We start from the raw sequence: 23,099 nt of genomic DNA on the forward strand, positions 1-23,099 counted from the left end.
TTTGAGCTAGGTTTGCTGCCATTTGGTGGGTGTGGCGAGGTGTGACTTGAAGCAATGAGTAATGTATTTAAAGGGAAGTGTCCATGTCGACTGTGTTCCCCAACCCAACCCGTTTTTCAACTGGTCGTTCAGTACAGCACCGTTTCAGAACGTAAAAACATCCTAAACGCAGCCCGGAGGTGTAATCGTTATCATTCCAATGTGCAACTAAAACTAGAGTTTCTATTGGACAAATTCAGGTATGTCCCGCCCCGTTTTGTTCGCTTCCGTTTAAGAAACGTTTTGCAACAGAATCTGCGTAAATAATACGCCCCCGGAGAGATAAGGCGTCGTAACACTGACGGTGTTATGCTACACAGTCTGCTCGATGGCTAGCTCCGCGCTACAAGACGTCCCGAAGACTGGAATTATCCAAATGTTGGGCTCAAACGCACCTAAACTCCTATTACCGTGTAAAATAAAGTAAACAACGGAATACGTGTGATGAAATTATCGGGTCTTAAATCGTCGGGAGCTGGTTTTCCGTTTCACTCTGTGTGGCGTGGCAGGCTGGGCTCGATCTGTGTGTGGATCACTTCCAAACTAATCATTAACAGGACGCGTGTGACTGGTTGGATTTCAATACCGTAACACACTAGTTAGCTAAACGTTACTCCCAACTGCAAACATGGAGACTAAACTTAAGACTGCAGCTCAGACTGCTCTGGACTTGGAGCGAGAAAGACAGTATTGTGAACTTTGTGGGAAAATGGAGAATCTCCTCAAGTGCGGCCGGTGCCGAAACTCGTTCTACTGCAGCAAGGAGCACCAGAAGCAGCACTGGAAAATGCACAAGGTGAATTGTAAAGAATCCGAGGAAAAACCGCAGATTTCAAAACAGAAGTCTGCTGAACCTCAGGCACCGTCTGGGGGGATAGAGGGACAGACACTACCGTCACCACAACTAAAGACACGCGTCCAACCCGACACCGCATCTCCGAGCGGAGAGACTAGAATGAAAGGTTTTATAACTAACGCAGAGTGCGCTGGCTCCTCGGTCGGTAAGCCAGGCGGGTCGAATACCAAACCCAACGGACAGACCACCACCCGGTCCACGCCTCAGAATCTCGCCATTGAGTACATAGTCCCGTGTATGATTAAGCATGGGATATGTGTTGTTGACAACTTCCTCGGCGGTGAAACGGGGCTGGCCATCTTGGAAGACGTCAAATTGTTGCATAAAACCGGGAAGTTTACCGACGGTCAGCTGGTCAGTCAGAAAACGGACTCCACTAAAGACATTAGGGGAGATAAGATCACATGGATTGAGGGCCGAGAGGCCGGATGTGAGAAGATCTGCTTCCTCATGAGCCGGATGGATGATCTGGTCAGACATTGTAATGGTCAGCTGGGAAACTTTACAATAAATGGAAGGACTAAAGTAAGTAGCTAGGTTAAGTTAAAGCTGCATTATGAAACGTTTTGTCAAACCCGAACAAATTCACATTGACAGATCTGTAACTTACAATTCTTTCTCATTGAAAGCAGGTATAAGATGCTGTAGCTCTATGTGTGTGTGTTATTTCTAGGCACGCCTTTACGTGTCGTTTTTGCGTTTTCTACTTTCAGTTTTGTACCCCACCGTCAAACAGCTGAAAATACAATATTTTTTGCTTATGTTCAATTTATTTCACAGCGGTTTTGTTTAGATGCTACAGTGATTCTCTACTTGCTTGTTTTGTCACATCAACTGAAATTAGTCAAACTATTAGAATTTTAGCAACCAGGAAATGGCAGTGATTTCAGCATAGTGCATCTTTAAACCTGGGTATTTATAATCGTTATCTTGGCCCATATGAAATGCAATAGTCGAGGTTGTGTCCCAAATGGCTCTCTGGCCCTTTACATTATAATGGATCTTTTTAGCAGACGCTCTTATCCATTACCGTTTAGGTGCCTTGCTCATGTGCACATCGGCAGATTTTTCACCTAGTCCATTCAGGGATTCGAACCAGCAACTGGCCCAAAACTCTTACCCGCTATGCTCACTGCCGCCATAGAGCCCTATAGACCCTGGTCAAATGTAGGTGTGGTTACAGCAGCATGACTGTTTGGTATGCACACGAGGTGTGGTTACAGCAGCATGACTGTTTGGTATGCACACGAGGTGTGGTTACAGCAGCATGACTGTTTGGTATGCACACGAGGTGTGGTTACAGCAGCATGACTGTTTGGTATGCACACGAGGTGTGGTTACAACAGCAGGACCGTTTGGTATGCACACGAGGTGTGGTTACAGCAGCAGGACCGTTTGGTATGCACACGAGGTGTGGTTACAGCAGCATGACTGTTTGGTATGCACACGAGGTGTGGTTACAGCAGCATGACTGTTTGGTATGCACACGAGGTGTGGTTACAACAGCAGGACCGTTTGGTATGCACACAAGGTGTGGTTACAACAGCAGGACCGTTTGGTATGCACACGAGGTGTGGTTACAGCAGCATGACTGTCTGGTATGCACACGAGGTGTGGTTACAGCAGCATGACTGTTTGGTATGCACACGAGGTGTGGTTACAGCAGCATGACTGTTTGGTATGCACACGAGGTGTGGTTACAGCAGCATGACTGTTTGGTATGCACACGAGGTGTGGTTACAACAGCAGGACCGTTTGGTATGCACACGAGGTGTGGTTACAGCAGCATGACTGTTTGGTATGCACATGAGGTGTGGTTACATCATGTTTCCATACACCTGAGACATCATATAGACCTACTACACAATGGTATATCATATAGACCTACTACACAATGGTATATCATATAGACCTACTACACAATGGTATATCATATAGACCTACTACACAATGTTATATCATATAGACCTACTACACAATGTTATATCATATAGACCTACTACACAATGTTATATCATATAGACCTACTACACAATGTTATATCATCATCATATAGACCTACTACACAATGTTATATCATATAGATCTACTACACAATGGTATATCATATAGACCTACTACACAATGTTATATCATCATCATATAGACCTACTACACAATGTTATATCATATAGACCTACTACACAATGGTATATCATATAGACCTACTACACAATGGTATATCATATAGACCTACTACACAATGTTATATCATATAGACCTACTACACAATGTTATATCATATAGACCTACTACACAATGGTATATCATATAGACCTACTACACAATGGTATATCATATAGACCTACTACACAATGGTATATCATATAGACCTACTACACAATGGTATATCATATAGACCTACTACACAATGTTATATCATATAGACCTACTACACAATGGTATATCATATAGACCTACTACACAATGGTATATCATATAGACCTACTACACAATGGTATATCATATAGACCTACTACACAATGGTATATCATATAGACCTACTACACAATGGTATATCATATAGACCTACTACACAATGGTATATCATCATCATATAGACCTACTACACAATGGTATATCATATAGACCTACTACACAATGGTATATCATATAGACCTACTACACAATGGTATATCATATAGACCTACTACACAATGGTATATCATATAGACCTACTACACAATGGTATATCATATAGACCTACTACACAATGGTATATCATCATCATATAGACCTACTACACAATGGTATATCATATAGACCTACTACACAATGTTATATCATCATATAGACCTACTACACAATGGTATATCATCATCATATAGACCTACTACACAATGTTATATCATATAGACCTACTACACAATGGTATATCATATAGACCTACTACACAATGTTATATCATATAGACCTACTACACAATGTTATATCATATAGACCTACTACACAATGGTATATCATCATCATATAGACCTACTACACAATGGTATATCATATAGACCTGCTACACAATGGTATATCATATAGACCTACTACACAATGGTATATCATCATCATATAGACCTACTACACAATGGTATATCATATAGACCTACTACACAATGTTATATCATATAGACCTACTACACAATGTTATATCATATAGACCTACTACACAATGGTATATCATATAGACCTACTACACAATGTTATATCATCATCATATAGACCTACTACACAATGGTATATCATATAGACCTACTACACAATGTTATATCATATAGACCTACTACACAATGGTATATCATATAGACCTACTACACAATGGTATATCATATAGACCTACTACACAATGGTATATCATATAGACCTACTACACAATGGTATATCATATAGACCTACTACACAATGTTATATCATATAGACCTACTACACAATGTTATATCATATAGACCTACTACACAATGTTATATCATATAGACCTACTACACAATGTTATATCATATAGACCTACTACACAATGGTATATCATATAGACCTACTACACAATGGTATATCATATAGACCTACTACACAATGTTATATCATCATCATATAGACTTACTACACAGTGGTATATCATATAGACCTACTACACAATGGTATATCATATAGACCTACTACACAATGGTATATCATATAGACCTACTACACAATGTTATATCATATAGACCTACTACACAATGGTATATCATCATCATATAGACCTACTACACAATGGTATATCATATAGACCTACTACACAATGTTATATCATATAGACCTACTACACAATGGTATATCATCATCATATAGACCTACTACACAATGTTATATCATATAGACCTACTACACAATGGTATATCATATAGACCTACTACAGAATGTTATATCATATAGACCTACTACACAATGGTATATCATCATCATATAGACCTACTACACAATGGTATATCATATAGACCTACTACACAATGGTATATCATATAGACCTACTACACAATGGTATATCATCATCATATAGACTTACTACACAGTGGTATATCATATAGACCTACTACACAATGTTATATCATATAGACCTACTACACAATGGTATATCATATAGACCTACTACACAATGGTATATCATATAGACCTACTACACAATGTTATATCATATAGACCTACTACACAATGGTATATCATCATCATATAGACCTACTACACAATGGTATATCATCATCATATAGACCTACTACACAATGGTATATCATATAGACCTACTACACAATGTTATATCATATAGACCTACTACACAATGGTATATCATATAGACCTACTACACAATGGTATATCATCATCACATAGACCTACTACACAATGGTATATCATACTATGTGATGTTATGTCATTGTCGTCGTTTAGCCTGCACTCGTCATAAAGCGTCACATAGCCCGTAGTCGTCACATAGCCCGTAGTCGTCACATAGCCCGTAGTCGTCACATAGCCCGTAGTCTTCATTTAGCCTGTAGTCTTCATTTAGCCCGTAGTCTTCATTTAGCCCGTAGTCTTCATTTAGCCCGTAGTCTTCATTTAGCCCGTAGTCGTCATTTAGCCCGTAGTTGTCATTTAGCCCGTAGTCGTCATTTAGCCCGTAGTCGTCATTTAGCCCGTAGTCGTCATTTAGCCCGTAGTCGTCATTTAGCCCGTAGTCGTCATTTAGCCCGTAGTCGTCATTTAGCCCGTAGTCGTCATTTAGCCCGTAGTCTTCATTTAGCCCGTAGTCGTCATTTAGCCTGTAGTCTTCATGTAGCCTGTAGTTTTCATATAGCCTGTAGTCATTATGTAGCCCGTAGTCGTCATTTAGCCCGTAGTCTTCATGTAGCCTGTAGTTTTCATATAGCCTGTAGTCATTATGTAGCCTGTAGTCATCATGTAGCCTGTAGTCTTCATATAGCCTGTAGTCGTCATGTAGCCTGTAGTCGTCATGTAGCCTGTAGTCGTCATGTAGCCTGTAGTCGTCATGTAGCCTGTAGTCGTCATGTAGCCTGTAGTCGTCATGTAGCCTGTAGTCTTCATATAGCGTCATGTAGCCTGTAGTCTTCATATAGCGTCATGTAGCCTGTAGTCTTCATATAGCGTAATGTAGCCTGTAGTCTTCATGTAATGTCATGTAGCCTGTAGTCTTCATATAGCCTGTAGTCGTCATATAGCGTCATGTAGCCTGTAGTCTTCATGTAGCGTCATGTAGCCTGTAGTCTTCATGTAGCCTGTAGTCTTCATATAGCGTCATGTAGCCTGTAGTCTTCATGTAGCCTGTAGTTGTCATGTAGCCTGTAGTCGTCATATAGCGTTATGTAGCCTGTAGTCGTCATATAGCGTCATGTAGCCTGTAGTCTTCATATAGCGTAATGTAGCCTGTAGTCTTCATGTAATGTCATGTAGCCTGTAGTCTTCATGTAGCGTCATGTAGCCTGTAGTCTTCATGTAGCGTCATGTAGCCTGTAGTCTTCATGTAGCCTGTAGTTGTCATGTAGCCTGTAGTCTTCATGTAGTGTCATGTAGCCTGTAGTCGTCATATAGCGTCATGTAGCCTGTAGTCTTCATGTAGCGTCATGTAGCCTGTAGTCTTCATGTAGCGTCATGTAGCCTGTAGTCTTCATGTAGCGTCATGTAGCCTGTAGTCTTCATGTAGCGTCATGTAGCCTGTAGTCTTCATATAGCGTCATGTAGCCTGTAGTCTTCATGTAGCGTCATGTAGCCTGTAGTCTTCATGTAGCGTCATGTAGCCTGTAGTCTTCATGTAGCGTCATGTAGCCTGTAGTCTTCATGTAGCGTCATGTAGCCTGTAGTCTTCATGTAGCGTCATGTAGCCTGTAGTCTTCATGTAGCGTCATGTAGCCTGTAGTCTTCATGTAGCGTCATGTAGCCTGTAGTCTTCATGTAGCGTCATGTAGCCTGTAGTCTTCATGTAGCGTCATGTAGCCTGTAGTCTTCATGTAGCGTCATGTAGCCTGTAGTCTTCATGTAGCGTCATGTAGCCTGTAGTCGTCATGTAGCCTGTAGTCGTCATGTAGCCTGTAGTCGTCATGTAGCCTGTAGTCTTCATATAGCGTCATGTAGCCTGTAGTCTTCATATAGCGTCATGTAGCCTGTAGTCTTCATATAGCGTCATGTAGCCTGTAGTCGTCATATAGCGTAATGTAGCCTGTAGTTATCATGTAGCCTGTAGTCTTCATGTAGCCTGTAGTCTTCATATAGCATCATGTAGCCTGTAGTCTTCATATAGCCTGTAGTCGTCATATAGCGTCATGTAGCCTGTAGTTGTCATATAGCCTGTAGTCTTCATATAGCGTCATGTAGCCTGTAGTCTTCATGTAGCGTCATGTAGCCTGTAGTCTTCATGTAGCCTGTAGTCTTCATATAGCGTCATGTAGCCTGTAGTCTTCATGTAGCCTGTAGTTGTCATGTAGCCTGTAGTCTTCATGTAGCGTCATGTAGCCTGTAGTCGTCATATAGCGTCATGTAGCCTGTAGTCTTCATGTAGCCTGTAGTTGTCATGTAGCCTGTAGTCGTCATATATTGTCATGTAGCCTGTAGTCTTCATGTAGCGTCATGTAGCCTGTAGTCGTCATATAGCGTCATGTAGCCTGTAGTCTTCATGTAGCCTGTAGTTGTCATGTAGCCTGTAGTCGTCATGTAGCCTGTAGTCGACATATAGCGTCATGTAGCCTGTAGTCTTCATGTAGCGTCATGTAGCCTGTAGTCTTCATATAGCGTCATGTAGCCTGTAGTCTTCATGTAGCGTCATGTAGCCTGTAGTCTTCATATAGCGTCATGTAGCCTGTAGTCGTCATATAGCGTAATGTAGCCTGTAGTTATCATGTAGCCTGTAGTCTTCATGTAGCCTGTAGTCTTCATATAGCATCATGTAGCCTGTAGTCTTCATATAGCCTGTAGTCGTCATATAGCGTCATGTAGCCTGTAGTTGTCATATAGCCTGTAGTCTTCATATAGCGTCATGTAGCCTGTAGTCTTCATGTAGCGTCATGTAGCCTGTAGTCTTCATGTAGCCTGTAGTCTTCATATAGCGTCATGTAGCCTGTAGTCTTCATGTAGCCTGTAGTTGTCATGTAGCCTGTAGTCTTCATGTAGCGTCATGTAGCCTGTAGTCGTCATATAGCGTCATGTAGCCTGTAGTCTTCATGTAGCCTGTAGTTGTCATGTAGCCTGTAGTCGTCATATATTGTCATGTAGCCTGTAGTCTTCATGTAGCGTCATGTAGCCTGTAGTCGTCATATAGCGTCATGTAGCCTGTAGTCTTCATGTAGCCTGTAGTTGTCATGTAGCCTGTAGTCGTCATGTAGCCTGTAGTCGACATATAGCGTCATGTAGCCTGTAGTCTTCATGTAGCGTCATGTAGCCTGTAGTCTTCATATAGCGTCATGTAGCCTGTAGTCTTCATGTAGCGTCATGTAGCCTGTAGTCTTCATGTAGCGTCATGTAGCCTGTAGTCTTCATATAGCGTCATGTAGCCTGTAGTCTTCATGTAGCGTCATGTAGCCTGTAGTCTTCATGTAGCGTCATGTAGCCTGTAGTCTTCATGTAGCGTCATGTAGCCTGTAGTCTTCATGTAGCGTCATGTAGCCTGTAGTCTTCATGTAGCGTCATGTAGCCTGTAGTCTTCATGTAGCGTCATGTAGCCTGTAGTCTTCATGTAGCGTCATGTAGCCTGTAGTCTTCATGTAGCGTCATGTAGCCTGTAGTCTTCATGTAGCGTCATGTAGCCTGTAGTCTTCATGTAGCGTCATGTAGCCTGTAGTCTTCATGTAGCGTCATGTAGCCTGTAGTCTTCATGTAGCGTCATGTAGCCTGTAGTCGTCATGTAGCCTGTAGTCGTCATGTAGCCTGTAGTCGTCATGTAGCCTGTAGTCTTCATATAGCGTCATGTAGCCTGTAGTCTTCATATAGCGTCATGTAGCCTGTAGTCTTCATATAGCGTCATGTAGCCTGTAGTCGTCATATAGCGTAATGTAGCCTGTAGTTATCATGTAGCCTGTAGTCTTCATGTAGCCTGTAGTCTTCATATAGCATCATGTAGCCTGTAGTCTTCATATAGCCTGTAGTCGTCATATAGCGTCATGTAGCCTGTAGTTGTCATATAGCCTGTAGTCTTCATATAGCGTCATGTAGCCTGTAGTCTTCATGTAGCGTCATGTAGCCTGTAGTCTTCATGTAGCCTGTAGTCTTCATATAGCGTCATGTAGCCTGTAGTCTTCATGTAGCCTGTAGTTGTCATGTAGCCTGTAGTCTTCATGTAGCGTCATGTAGCCTGTAGTCGTCATATAGCGTCATGTAGCCTGTAGTCTTCATGTAGCCTGTAGTTGTCATGTAGCCTGTAGTCGTCATATATTGTCATGTAGCCTGTAGTCTTCATGTAGCGTCATGTAGCCTGTAGTCGTCATATAGCGTCATGTAGCCTGTAGTCTTCATGTAGCCTGTAGTTGTCATGTAGCCTGTAGTCGTCATGTAGCCTGTAGTCGACATATAGCGTCATGTAGCCTGTAGTCTTCATGTAGCGTCATGTAGCCTGTAGTCTTCATATAGCGTCATGTAGCCTGTAGTCTTCATGTAGCGTCATGTAGCCTGTAGTCTTCATGTAGCGTCATGTAGCCTGTAGTCTTCATGTAGCGTCATGTAGCCTGTAGTCTTCATGTAGCGTCATGTAGCCTGTAGTCTTCATGTAGCGTCATGTAGCCTGTAGTCTTCATGTAGCGTCATGTAGCCTGTAGTCTTCATGTAGCGTCATGTAGCCTGTAGTCTTCATGTAGCGTCATGTAGCCTGTAGTCTTCATGTAGCGTCATGTAGCCTGTAGTCTTCATATAGCGTCATGTAGCTGTAGTCTTCATATAGCGTCATGTAGCCTGTAGTCTTCATGTAGCGTCATGTAGCCTGTAGTCTTCATGTAGCGTCATGTAGCCTGTAGTCTTCATGTAGCGTCATGTAGCCTGTAGTCTTCATGTAGCGTCATGTAGCCTGTAGTCTTCATGTAGCGTCATGTAGCCTGTAGTCTTCATGTAGCGTCATGTAGCCTGTAGTCGTCATGTAGCCTGTAGTCGTCATGTAGCCTGTAGTTGTCATGTAGCCGGTAGTCTTCATATAGCGTCATGTAGCCTGTAGTCGTCATATAGCGTCATGTAGCCTGTAGTCTTCATGTAGCCTGTAGTTGTCATGTAGCCTGTAGTCGTCATATAGCGTCATGTAGCTTGTAGTCTTCATGTAGCATCATGTAGCCTGTAGTCTTCATGTAGCCTGTAGTTGTCATGTAGCCTGTAGTCTTCATGTAGCGTCATGTAGCCTGTAGTCTTCATGTAGCGTCATGTAGCCTGTAGTCTTCATGTAGCGTCATGTAGCCTGTAGTCTTCATATAGCGTCATGTAGCCTGTAGTCTTCATGTAGCGTCATGAAGCCTGTAGTCTTCATGTAGCGTCATGAAGCCTGTAGTCTTCATGTAGCGTCATGTAGCCTGTAGTCTTCATGTAGCGTCATGTAGCCTGTAGTCTTCATGTAGCGTCATGTAGCCTGTAGTCTTCATGTAGCGTCATGTAGCCTGTAGTCTTCATATAGCGTCATGTAGCCTGTAGTCTTCTTATAGCGTCATGTAGCCTGTAGTCTTCATATATCGTCATGTAGCCTGTAGTCTTCATATAGCGTCATGTAGCCTGTAGTCATGTAGCCTGTAGTCATGTAGCCTGTAGTTGTAATGTAGCCTGTAGTCGTCATGTAGCCTGTAGTCGTCATGTAGCCTGTAGTCGTCATGTAGCCTGTAGTCGTCATGTAGCCTGTAGTTGTAATGTAGCCTGTGGTCATGTAGCCTGTAGTCGTCATGTAGCCTGTAGTTGTAATGTAGCCTGTAGTCGTCATGTAGCCTGTAGTCGTCATGTAGCCTGTAGTTGTCATGTAGCCTGTAGTTGTCATGTAGCCTGTAGTTGTAATGTAGCCTGTAGTCGTTATGTAGCCTGTAGTCGTCATGTAGCCTGTAGTCGTCATGTGGCCTGTAGTCGTCATGTGGCCTGTAGTCGTCATGTGGCCTGTAGTCGTCATGTGGCCTGTAGTCGTCATGTGGCCTGTAGTCGTCATGTGGCCTGTAGTCGTCATGTGGCCTGTAGTCGTCATGTGGCCTGTAGTCGTAGTGTGGCCTGTAGTCGTAATGTGGCCTGTAGTCTTCATATAGCGTCATGTAGCCTGTAGTCGTCATGTAGCCTGTAGTCATTATGTAGCCTGTAGTCATCATGTAGCCTGTAGTCTTCATATAGCCTGTAGTCTTCATATAGCCTGTAGTCGTCATGTAGCCTGTAGTCGTCATGTAGCCTGTAGTCATCATGTAGCCTGTAGTAAGCCTATAGGACTATTCCATTCAGTACAGCATGGAAACATAGACTGTTGCCAACCACCTCACACACCCTGGCAACAGGTCCAGAAATCAATTCAACCAGGAGGTTAGACTGCAGTAAACATCCACTAATGACCAAAAGTATGTGGACACCTGTCTGTCGAACATCTCATTCCAAAATCATGGGTATTAATATGGAGTTGTTCCCCCCTTTGCTGCTATAACAGCCTCCACTCTTCTGGGAAGGCTTTCCACTAGATGTTGGAACATTGCTGCTATAACAGCCTCCACTCTTCTGGGAAGGCTTTCCACTAGATGTTGGAACATTGCTGCTATAATAGCCTCCACTCTTCTGGTAAGGCTTTCCACTAGATGTTGGAACATTGCTGCTATAACAGCCTCCACTCTTCTGGGAAGGCTTTCCACTAGATGTTGGAACATTGCTGCTATAACAGCCTCCACTCTTCTGGGAAGGCTTTCCTCTAGATGTTGGAACATTGCTGCTATAACAGCCTCCACTCTTCTGGGAAGGCTTTCCACTAGATGTTGGAACATTGCTGCTATAACAGCCTCCACTCTTCAGGGAAGGCTTTCCACTAGATGGTGGAACATTGCTGCTATAACAGCCTCCACTCTTCTGGGAAGGCTTTCCACTAGATGTTGGAACATTGCTGCTATAACAGTCTCCACTCTTCTGGGAAGGCTTTCCACTAGATGTTGGAACATTGCTGCTATAACAGCCTCCACTCTTCTGGGAAGGCTTTCCACCAGATGTTGGAACATTGCTGCTACAACAGCCTCCACTCTTCTGGGAAGGCTTTCCACTAGATGTTGGAACATTGCTGCTATAACAGCCTCCACTCTTCTGGGAAGGCTTTCCACTACATGTTGGAACATTGCTGCTATAACAGCCTCCACTCTTCTGGGAAGGCTTTCCACTAGATGTTGGAACATTGCTGCTATAACAGCCTCCACTCTTCTGGGAAGGCTTTCCACTAGATGTTGGAACATTGCTGCTGTAACAGCCTCCATTCTTCTGGGAAGGCTTTCCACTAGATGTTGGAACATTGCTGCTACAACAGCCTCCACTCTTCTGGGAAGGCTTTCCACTAGATGTTGGAACATTGCTGCTATAACAGCCTCCACTCTTCTGGGAAGGCTTTCCACTAGATGTTGGAACATTGCTGCTATAGCCTCCACTCTTCTGGGAAGGCTTTCAACTAGATGTTGGAACATTGCTGCTATAACAGCCTCCACTCTTCTGGGAAGGCTTTCCACTAGATGTTGGAACATTGCTGCTATAACAGCCTCCACTCTTCTGGGAAGGCTTTCCACTAGATGTTGGAACATTGCTGCAGGGACTTGCTTCCATTCAGCCACAAGAGCATTAGTGAGGTCGGGCACTGATGTTGGGTGATTAGGCCTGGCTCGCAGTCGGCGTTCCAATTCATCCTAAAGTTGTTCGATGGGGTTGAGGTCAAGGCTCTGTGCAGGACAGTCAAGTTCTTCCACTCCGATCTCGACAAATAATTTCTGAATGGACCTGAGCTCTAAAGTAAGGACATTCTACTGCCAATGTTTGTCTATGGAGATTGGCTGTGTGTTCCATTTTATACACCTGTCAGAGACGGGTGTGGCTGAAAAAGCAGAATCCATTTGAAGGGGTGTCCACATACTTTTGTATATATAGTGTGTTAAAGTTGAGTTCATTCTTTCCACAGCTATATTACACCTGTAATACTTTTGACCAGGGCCCTATGGGTCTACTAGTCCACTATAGGTTAGGAAATAGGATGGCATTTGGGACACAACCGAGGAGTTCCCAGCAACTTGCTCTAATGTACCTGAAATGATGTCACATGCTTCTGTTCTGAGGTCATCTGTTATTGTTTGTATAATGATGCTGACGGTGCAGAACTGATCTGTTGTAACTGGCAGCCTGGCTCAGGATGGTGCTGTTCAGCCTGGCTCAGGATGGTGCTGTTCAGCCTGGCTCAGAATGGTGCTGTTCTGCCTGGCTCAGGATGGTGCTCTTCAGCCTGGCTCAGGATGGTGCTGTTCTGCCTGGCTCAGGATGGTGCTGTTCTGCCTGGCTCAGGATGGTGCTCTTCAGCCTGGCTCAGGATGGTGCTCTTCAGCCTGGCTCAGCATGGTGCTCTTCAGCCTGGCCCAGCATGGTGCTGTTCAGCCTGGCTCAGGATGGTGCTGTTCAGCCTGGCTCAGGATGGTGCTCTTCAGCCTGGCTCAGGATGGTGCTAGGTTGTAGTGGGTAGACCTCTGTACAACTCCAGACAGAGTTCTCTTGGGTGACATTTCCCCTAGTACAGATCTAGGATCCGCTTCCTCTCCCCTAACCATAACCATAAGTGGGGGAAATGCAAAATTGACCCAAGGTCAGTGTCCTGGGCCACCTTCAACACCGTACAGAGCAGACCAACGGCTGAGAGAAGATAGGCGGGCAGCTGGGGTCGCGTTAATGTTGAATTGTGCGTTTTTCAAGAAGAAAAATAAGATAAAACGCATAAGAAATATCTAGCTTAACAAGCAGCCAACATTGAGATAGCAAGAGAGATGAATACACTGAGAGGAGAGAGAGAGAGAGATGAATACACTGAGAGGAAAGAGAGAGAGATGAATACACTGAGAGGAGAGAGAGAGAGAGATGAATACACTGAGAGGAGAGAGAGAGGGAGATGAATACACTGAGAGGAGAGAGAGAGAGAGATGAATACACTGAGAGGAGAGAGAGAGAGAGATGAATACACAGAGGAAAGAGAGAGAGAGATGAATACACTGAGAGGAAAGAGAGAGAGATGAATACACTGAGAGGAAAGAGAGAGAGATGAATACACTGAGAGGAAAGAGAGAGAGATGAATACACTGAGAGGAAAGAGAGAGAGATGAATACACTGAGGAAAGAGAGAGAGATGAATACACAGAGAGGAAAGAGAGAGAGATGAATACACTGAGAGGAGAGAGAGAGATGAATACACTGAGAGGAGAGAGAGAGATGAATACACTGAGAGGAGAGAGAGAGAGATGAATACACTGAGAGGAGAGAGAGATGAATACACTGAGAGGAGAGAGAGAGAGAGATGAATACACTGAGAGGAGAGAGAGAGAGAGATGAATACACAGAGGAAAGAGAGAGAGAGATGAATACACTGAGAGGAAAGAGAGAGAGATGAATACACTGAGAGGAAAGAGAGAGAGATGAATACACTGAGAGGAAAGAGAGAGAGATGAATACACAGAGGAAAGAGAGAGAGATGAATACACTGAGGAAAGAGAGAGAGATGAATACACTGAGGAAAGAGAGAGAGATGAATACACAGAGAGGAAAGAGAGAGAGATGAATACACTGAGAGGAGAGAGAGAGATGAATACACTGAGAGGAGAGAGAGAGATGAATACACTGAGAGGAGAGAGAGAGAGATGAATACACTGAGAGGAGAGAGATGAATACACTGAGAGAGAGAGATGAATACACTGAGAGGAGAGAGAGATGAATACACTGAGAGGAGAGAGAGAGATGAATACACTGAGGAGAGAGAGATGAATACACAGAGGAGAGAGAGAGAGAGATGAATACACAGAGAGAGAGAGATTAATACACTGAGAGGAGAGAGAGAGATGAATACACTGAGAGAGAGAGATGAATACACTGAGAGGAGAGAGAGAGAGATGAATACACTGAGAGGAGAGAGATGAATACACTGAGAGAGAGATGAATACACTGAGAGGAGAGAGAGATGAATACACTGAGAGGAGAGAGAGAGATGAATACACTGAGGAGAGAGAGATGAATACACAGAGGAGAGAGAGAGAGAGATGAATACACAGAGAGAGAGAGATTAATACACTGAGAGGAAAGAGAGAGAGATGAATACACTGAGAGGAGAGAGAGAGAGATGAATACACTGAGAGGAGAGAGAGATGAATACACTGAGAGGAGAGAGAGAGAGATGAATACACTGAGAGGAGAGAGAGATGAATACACTGAGAGAGAGAGATGCATACACTGAGAGGAGAGAGAGAGAGATGAATACACTGAGAGGAAAGAGAGAGAGATGAATACACTGAGAGGAAAGAGAGAGAGATGAATACACTGAGAGGAGAGAGAGAGAGATGAATACACTGAGAGGAGAGAGAGATGAATACACTGAGAGGAGAGAGAGAGAGATGAATACACTGAGAGGAGAGAGAGATGAATACACTGAGAGGAGAGAGAGATGAATACACTGAGAGGAGAGAGAGAGATGAATACACTGAGAGGAGAGAGAGATGAATACACTGAGAGGAGAGAGAGAGATGAATACACTGAGAGGAGAGAGAGAGATGAATACACTGAGAGGAGAGAGAGATGAATACACTGAGAGGAAAGAGAGAGAGATGAATACACAGAGGAGAGAGAGAGAGAGAGATGAATACACTGAGAGGAGAGAGAGATGAATACACTGAGAGGAGAGAGAGAGAGATGAATACACTGAGAGGAGAGAGAGATGAATACACTGAGAGGAGAGAGAGATGAATACACTGAGAGGAGAGAGAGAGATGAATACACTGAGAGGAGAGAGAGAGAGATGAATACACTGAGAGGAGAGAGAGAGAGATGAATACACTGAGAGGAGAGAGAGAGAGATGAATACACTGAGAGGAGAGAGAGAGAGATGAATACACTGAGAGGAGAGAGAGAGAGATGAATACACTGAGAGGAGAGAGAGAGAGATGAATACACTGAGAGGAGAGAGAGAGAGATGAATACACTGAGAGAGAGAGAGAGGAATACACTGAGAGAGAGAGAGAGAGATGAATACACTGAGAGGAGAGAGAGAGAGATGAATACACTGAGAGGAGAGAGAGAGATGAATACACTGAGAGGAGAGAGAGAGAGATGAATACACTGAGAGGAGAGAGAGAGAGAGAGAGAGAGAGAGATGAATACACTGAGAGGAGAGAGAGATGAATACACTGAGAGGAGAGAGAGAGATGAATACACTGAGAGGAGAGAGAGATGAATACACTGAGAGGAGAGAGCGATGAATACACTGAGAGGAGAGAGAGAGATGAATATACTGAGAGGAGAGAGAGAGAGATGAATACACTGAGAGGAGAGAGAGAGATGAATACACTGAGAGGAGAGAGAGAGAGATGAATACACTGAGAGGAGAGAGAGAGATGAATACACTGAGAGAGAGAGAGAGATGAATACACTGAGAGGAAAGAGAGAGAGATGAATACACTGAGAGGAGAGAGAGAGAGAGATGAATACACTGAGAGGAGAGAGAGAGGGAGATGAATACACTGAGAGGAGAGAGAGAGAGAGATGAATACACTGAGAGGAGAGAGAGAGAGAGATGAATACACAGAGGAAAGAGAGAGAGAGATGAATACACTGAGAGGAAAGAGAGAGAGATGAATACACTGAGAGGAAAGAGAGAGAGATGAATACACTGAGAGGAAAGAGAGAGAGATGAATACACTGAGAGGAAAGAGAGAGAGATGAATACACTGAGGAAAGAGAGAGAGATGAATACACAGAGAGGAAAGAGAGAGAGATGAATACACTGAGAGGAGAGAGAGAGATGAATACACTGAGAGGAGAGAGAGAGATGAATACACTGAGAGGAGAGAGAGAGAGATGAATACACTGAGAGGAGAGAGAGATGAATACACTGAGAGGAGAGAGAGAGAGAGATGAATACACTGAGAGGAGAGAGAGAGAGAGATGAATACACAGAGGAAAGAGAGAGAGAGATGAATACACTGAGAGGAAAGAGAGAGAGATGAATACACTGAGAGGAAAGAGAGAGAGATGAATACACTGAGAGGAAAGAGAGAGAGATGAATACACTGAGAGGAAAGAGAGAGAGATGAATACACTGAGGAAAGAGAGAGAGATGAATACACAGAGAGGAAAGAGAGAGAGATGAATACACTGAGAGGAGAGAGAGAGATGAATACACTGAGAGGAGAGAGAGAGATGAATACACTGAGAGGAGAGAGAGAGAGATGAATACACTGAGAGGAGAGAGAGATGAATACACTGAGAGGAGAGAGAGAGATGAATACACTGAGAGGAGAGAGAGAGATGAATACACTGAGAGGAGAGAGAGAGAGATGAATACACTGAGAGGAGAGAGATGAATACACTGAGAGAGAGAGATGAATACACTGAGAGGAGAGAGAGATGAATACACTGAGAGGAGAGAGAGAGATGAATACACTGAGGAGAGAGAGATGAATACACAGAGGAGAGAGAGAGAGAGATGAATACACAGAGAGAGAGAGATTAATACACTGAGAGGAGAGAGAGAGATGAATACACTGAGAGAGAGAGATGAATACACTGAGAGGAGAGAGAGAGAGATGAATACACTGAGAGGAGAGAGATGAATACACTGAGAGAGAGATGAATACACTGAGAGGAGAGAGAGATGAATACACTGAGAGGAGAGAGAGAGATGAATACACTGAGGAGAGAGAGATGAATACACAGAGGAGAGAGAGAGAGAGATGAATACACAGAGAGAGAGAGATTAATACACTGAGAGGAAAGAGAGAGAGATGAATACACTGAGAGGAGAGAGAGAGAGATGAATACACTGAGAGGAGAGAGAGATGAATACACTGAGAGGAGAGAGAGAGAGATGAATACACTGAGAGGAGAGAGAGATGAATACACTGAGAGAGAGAGATGCATACACTGAGAGGAGAGAGAGAGAGATGAATACACTGAGAGGAAAGAGAGAGAGATGAATACACTGAGAGGAAAGAGAGAGAGATGAATACACTGAGAGGAGAGAGAGAGAGATGAATACACTGAGAGGAGAGAGAGATGAATACACTGAGAGGAGAGAGAGAGAGATGAATACACTGAGAGGAGAGAGAGATGAATACACTGAGAGGAGAGAGAGATGAATACACTGAGAGGAGAGAGAGAGATGAATACACTGAGAGGAGAGAGAGATGAATACACTGAGAGGAGAGAGAGAGATGAATACACTGAGAGGAGAGAGAGAGATGAATACACTGAGAGGAGAGAGAGATGAATACACTGAGAGGAAAGAGAGAGAGATGAATACACAGAGGAGAGAGAGAGAGAGAGATGAATACACTGAGAGGAGAGAGAGATGAATACACTGAGAGGAGAGAGAGATGAATACACTGAGAGGAGAGAGAGATGAATACACTGAGAGGAGAGAGAGATGAATACACTGAGAGGAGAGAGAGATGAATACACTGAGAGGAGAGAGAGAGATGAATACACTGAGAGGAGAGAGAGAGAGATGAATACACTGAGAGGAGAGAGAGAGAGATGAATACACTGAGAGGAGAGAGAGAGAGATGAATACACTGAGAGGAGAGAGAGAGAGATGAATACACTGAGAGGAGAGAGAGAGAGATGAATACACTGAGAGGAGAGAGAGAGAGATGAATACACTGAGAGAGAGAGAGAGAGGAATACACTGAGAGAAGAGAGAGAGAGAGATGAATACACTGAGAGGAGAGAGAGAGAGATGAATACACTGAGAGGAGAGAGAGAGATGAATACACTGAGAGGAGAGAGAGAGAGATGAATACACTGAGAGGAGAGAGAGAGAGAGAGAGAGAGAGAGATGAATACACTGAGAGGAGAGAGAGATGAATACACTGAGAGGAGAGAGAGAGATGAATACACTGAGAGGAGAGAGAGATGAATACACTGAGAGGAGAGAGAGAGATGAATATACTGAGAGGAGAGAGAGAGAGATGAATACACTGAGAGGAGAGAGAGATGAATACACTGAGAGGAGAGAGAGAGATGAATACACTGAGAGGAGAGAGAGAGAGATGAATACACTGAGAGGAGAGAGAGAGATGAATACACTGAGAGAGAGAGAGAGATGAATACACTGAGAGGAGAGAGAGATGAATACACTGAGAGGAGAGAGAGAGATGAATACACTGAGAGGAGAGAGATTTCTAAGAGCATTAGTGACGTCGGGCTCTGATGTTGGGCGACTAGACCCGGCTCACAGTCGGCCTTCCAATTCATCATCAAAGGTGTTCGATAGGGCTGAGGTCACTCTCAGCAGGCCAGTCAAGTTCTTCCACACCGATCTCGACAAACCATTTCTGTATGGACCTCGCTTTTGTGCACGGGGGCGTTGTCATGTTGAAAGGGGCCTGGCCCGAACCATGAAAAACAGACCCAGACCATTATTCCTCCTCCACCAAACTTTACAGTTGGCACTATGCATTAGAGCAGGTAGTGTTCTCCTGGCATCCGCCAAACCCCAGATGTGTCTATGGAGATTGCATGGCTCTGTGCTCGATATTATACCCCTGTCAGCAACGGCTGTGGCTGACATAGTGTGGCTCCACTCATTTCAAGGGGTCTTCACATACTGCTGTAGATATAGTGTACCTCAGTACAGCATTGGTTACGTTTTATAGATCAACTGTAGTGTGTTAAAAACAAACACGATATTGTAGGATTTGGATGTAACTTCGCCCATAAATCCTGGTGGAATGGCATGATATTGTATTTGAAACATATGCACCTAGTTTAACCCAGAAGAAGCCACGTGTACAATGCAGACAGAGTTCAGAATGTTCCTTAGCTGGACCAGAGGCTGGTTCAGTCTCCATGCAGCACCTCGTCTGTCTGCGCTGAGCGGTTATATCAGAAACGGGTTAGTCCCATGTTCTTCTATCCGGTTCCATCAACATCATAGAAACGGTATTATTACCATTATAACACAGCAGACTAAACTCCCTGGGCTCGTAACACACTGAGACTAATCGTGTAAATATTTCTGTTCCTGTATTTGTAAAGCGATCCGATCGGTTGATGTAACCTAGGCCGACATTTCACAAGGCTCATATATCTGGTTTTAAAAACACTGGTTTAAGTGTTAAAAAAAGGTTAAAACATCAGATATTTATGCTCAGAAAGTCTTAAAGTTAACAGTTATGGACGTTTAGAATATGCTTCATTTTGGTTTTTGTCGATCTGGCAAAGGGACTGAAGACATTGACGCTGGGAGCCGTCTGTGCTCCTAACCCTGGGTGTGTTTGTCACCACTCTGTTGTCACCTACAGGACTACCAGGTAACCAAGACAACCAGTTATCCATGTCAACAACGGCTCTCTGCACGTCTCACATGTCGTGCTGTAGGAGTTCTACAGGCCCACAGAGCGGGAGAGAGCGAAAAGCTGTATGAGCAGGAGGAAGAGAGAGGGAGGGAGATAATAAACTGGGTTGAACTCTGACTCCTGGCCCCGCTCCAGAGGGAGTATGTTTTAATGGTTCTGCTACGTGCCGTACGGAGCGTGCTGCAGTGAGGCTGGCCTAGCCACTAGTCATCCTCCCAGATAGAGAATAACTTACACGGATAAAGCCATGCCTGTATATGAGCCGTTTTGTAGAAAGGTCAACCTGAGCATCTACAAATGAAATGTGTCGTTTTCCAAATGAAACCATGTTCATAATTATACTTCAGGATTTATTAAAATAAGTATTTGTAAGAAATTGTATGAATTTTGACCGTTACAGATTAGGATGCACTGTCTCAAAGGCTTTTCAGTCAATCATGTTTAATTTCTTTAAGAAAGGGCTCACGGAGCATGTTTTTCAACTCACAGCTGTCCCCCGGTACTACTTCTGAAGATGAGACGTTAATGAACCATACAGATGGTCCTGTTTTGTTTACAGTCTAGTAAAGATTGGGGACAGGTAGTAGAGAGGGTTAGTAAAGGGGGTTAGTAAAAGGGGTTAGTAAAGGGGGTTAGTAAAGGGGGTTAGTAAAAGGGGTTAGTAAAGGGGGTTAGTAAAAGGGGTTAGTAAAAGGGGTTAGTAAAGGGGGTTAGTAAAAGGGGTTAGTAAAGGGGGTTAGTAAAGAGGGTTAGTAAAGAGGGTTAGTAAAGGGGGTTAGTAAAGAGGGTTAGTAAAGGGGGTTAGTAAAGAGGGTTAGTAAAGAGGGTTAGTAAAGGGGGTTAGTAAAGAGGGTTAGTAAAGAGGGTTAGTAAAGGGGGACAGGCGATGTAACATCCGTGATGTTTTTTTAGGAAAACGTTTTTGTAGAACTTTGGATTGGATCGTCACACGTTCTCGTTCATCGATGTTTCTGTGGTCCGGGTTTCTCTCTTTTCACTGTCGGTTTGGTTTTTCAGCGTTATGATATCCGTGACAGTTGTTGATGTGTCGTATCTTCGCTTCAGAACCACCTCATCTTCTGTGCTAGTTGTTAAATGTCTTCAGACTTTTAATGACGTTTGTTGATATCTTGAAAATCACGTGTTCTAGCTAAAATTATCTTCTAAAATACTCAGTGGCCGGTTTATTAGGTACAGTGCTTTCAGAAAGTATTCAGACCCCTTGACTTTTTCCACAATTTGTTACATTACACACTTATTTTAAAATAAAACCCCATAATGACAAAGCAAAAAGAACATAAGTATTTACTTTACTCAGTACTTTGTTGAAGCACCTTTGGCAGCAATTAGAGCCTTGAGTCTTCTTGGGTATGACACTACAAGCTTGGTACATCTGTATTTGGGGAGTTTCTCCCATTCTTCTCCGCAAATCCTCTCAAGCTCTGTCAGGTTGGATGGGGAGCGTCGCTGCACAGCTATTTTCAGGTCTCTAGAGATGTTTGATCGGGTTCAAGTCCGGGCTCTGGCTGGGCCACTCAAGGACATTGAGACTTGTCCCGAAGCCACTCCTGCGTTGTCTTGGCTGTGTGCTTAGGGTTGTTGTCCTGTTGGAAGGTGAACCTTTGCCCCAATCTGAGGTCCTGAGCGCTCTGGAGTAGGTTTTCATCAAGGATCTCTCTGTACTTTGCTCCATTCATCTTTGCCTCGATCCTGACTAGTCTCCCAGTTCCTGCCGCTGAAAAACATCCCCACAGCATGATGTTGCCACCACCATGCTTCACCGTAGGGATGATGCCAGGTTTCCTCCAGACGTGATGCTTGGCATTCAGGCCAAAGAGTTCAATCTTGGTTTCATCTGACCAGAGAATCTTGTTTCTCATGATCTGAGAGTCTTTAGGTGCCTTTTGGCAAACTCCAAAGTCCAAGCAGGTTGTCATGTGCCTTTTACTGAGGAGTGGCTTGCGTCTGGCCACTCTACCATAAAGCCCTGATTGGTGGAGTGCTGCAGAGATGGTTGTCCTTATGGACTGTTGTCACATCTCCACAGAGGAACTCTGGAGCTCTGTCAGAGTGACCATCGGGTTCTTGGTCACCTCCCTGACCAAGGCCCTTCTCCCCGATTGATGAGAGAGGTCGAAGGAGAATGGCAAGAATGGTGCAAGCTAACAGGCGGGCCACAAACAGGCAAATAATGGCTTCTCGGATCGTACAACTCGTTAATCCTTGTCACGGATTGGCTATTGCAGCAGACGACCAAACCGGGTTCCACTCCAATCAGCTGAAAACAAGAAGAATCAGCTACAGTCGCCATGCCGATCACCAACACTGGACAACTGAGGAGTGGAAAAACATTGCCTGGTCCGACGAATCCCGGATTCCTGTTGCGTCAGGATTTGGCGTACACAGCATGTCCATGGCCCCATCCTGCCTGGTATCAACGGTACAGGCTGGTGGCTCTGGTGTAATGGTGTGGGGAAGGTTTTCCTGGCACACGTTAGGTCCCTTGATACCAATCGAGCAACGTTTCCACGCCCCGAAGAATTCCGGCTGTTCTGGAGCCAAAAGGGGTCTGACCTGGTACTAGATGGGTGTACCTAATGACCTGGACACTGTGTTAACGCTGAAGTGCATTTCTCATACATGACAGT

General features: G+C 43.9%; 1 protein-coding gene across 1 annotated transcript in view; it reads left to right on the forward strand.

Moving 5' to 3' along the window:
* The first annotated feature begins 296 nt into the window (after nucleotides 1-296).
* The window catches only part of LOC120035354 (egl nine homolog 1-like), a 44,556-nt gene continuing 21,753 nt past the window's right edge, over nucleotides 297-23,099 (forward strand). Inside the window, exon 1 of the mRNA XM_038982128.1 lies at nucleotides 297-1,420. Coding sequence (XP_038838056.1) covers nucleotides 668-1,420 — 753 coding nt within the window. The 5' untranslated portion in view covers nucleotides 297-667. The remainder of the gene's footprint in view (nucleotides 1,421-23,099) is intronic.

The sequence above is a fragment of the Salvelinus namaycush genome, unplaced genomic scaffold, assembly GCF_016432855.1.
Source record: "Salvelinus namaycush isolate Seneca unplaced genomic scaffold, SaNama_1.0 Scaffold1038, whole genome shotgun sequence".
NCBI classification, from domain to species: Eukaryota; Metazoa; Chordata; class Actinopteri; order Salmoniformes; family Salmonidae; genus Salvelinus; species Salvelinus namaycush.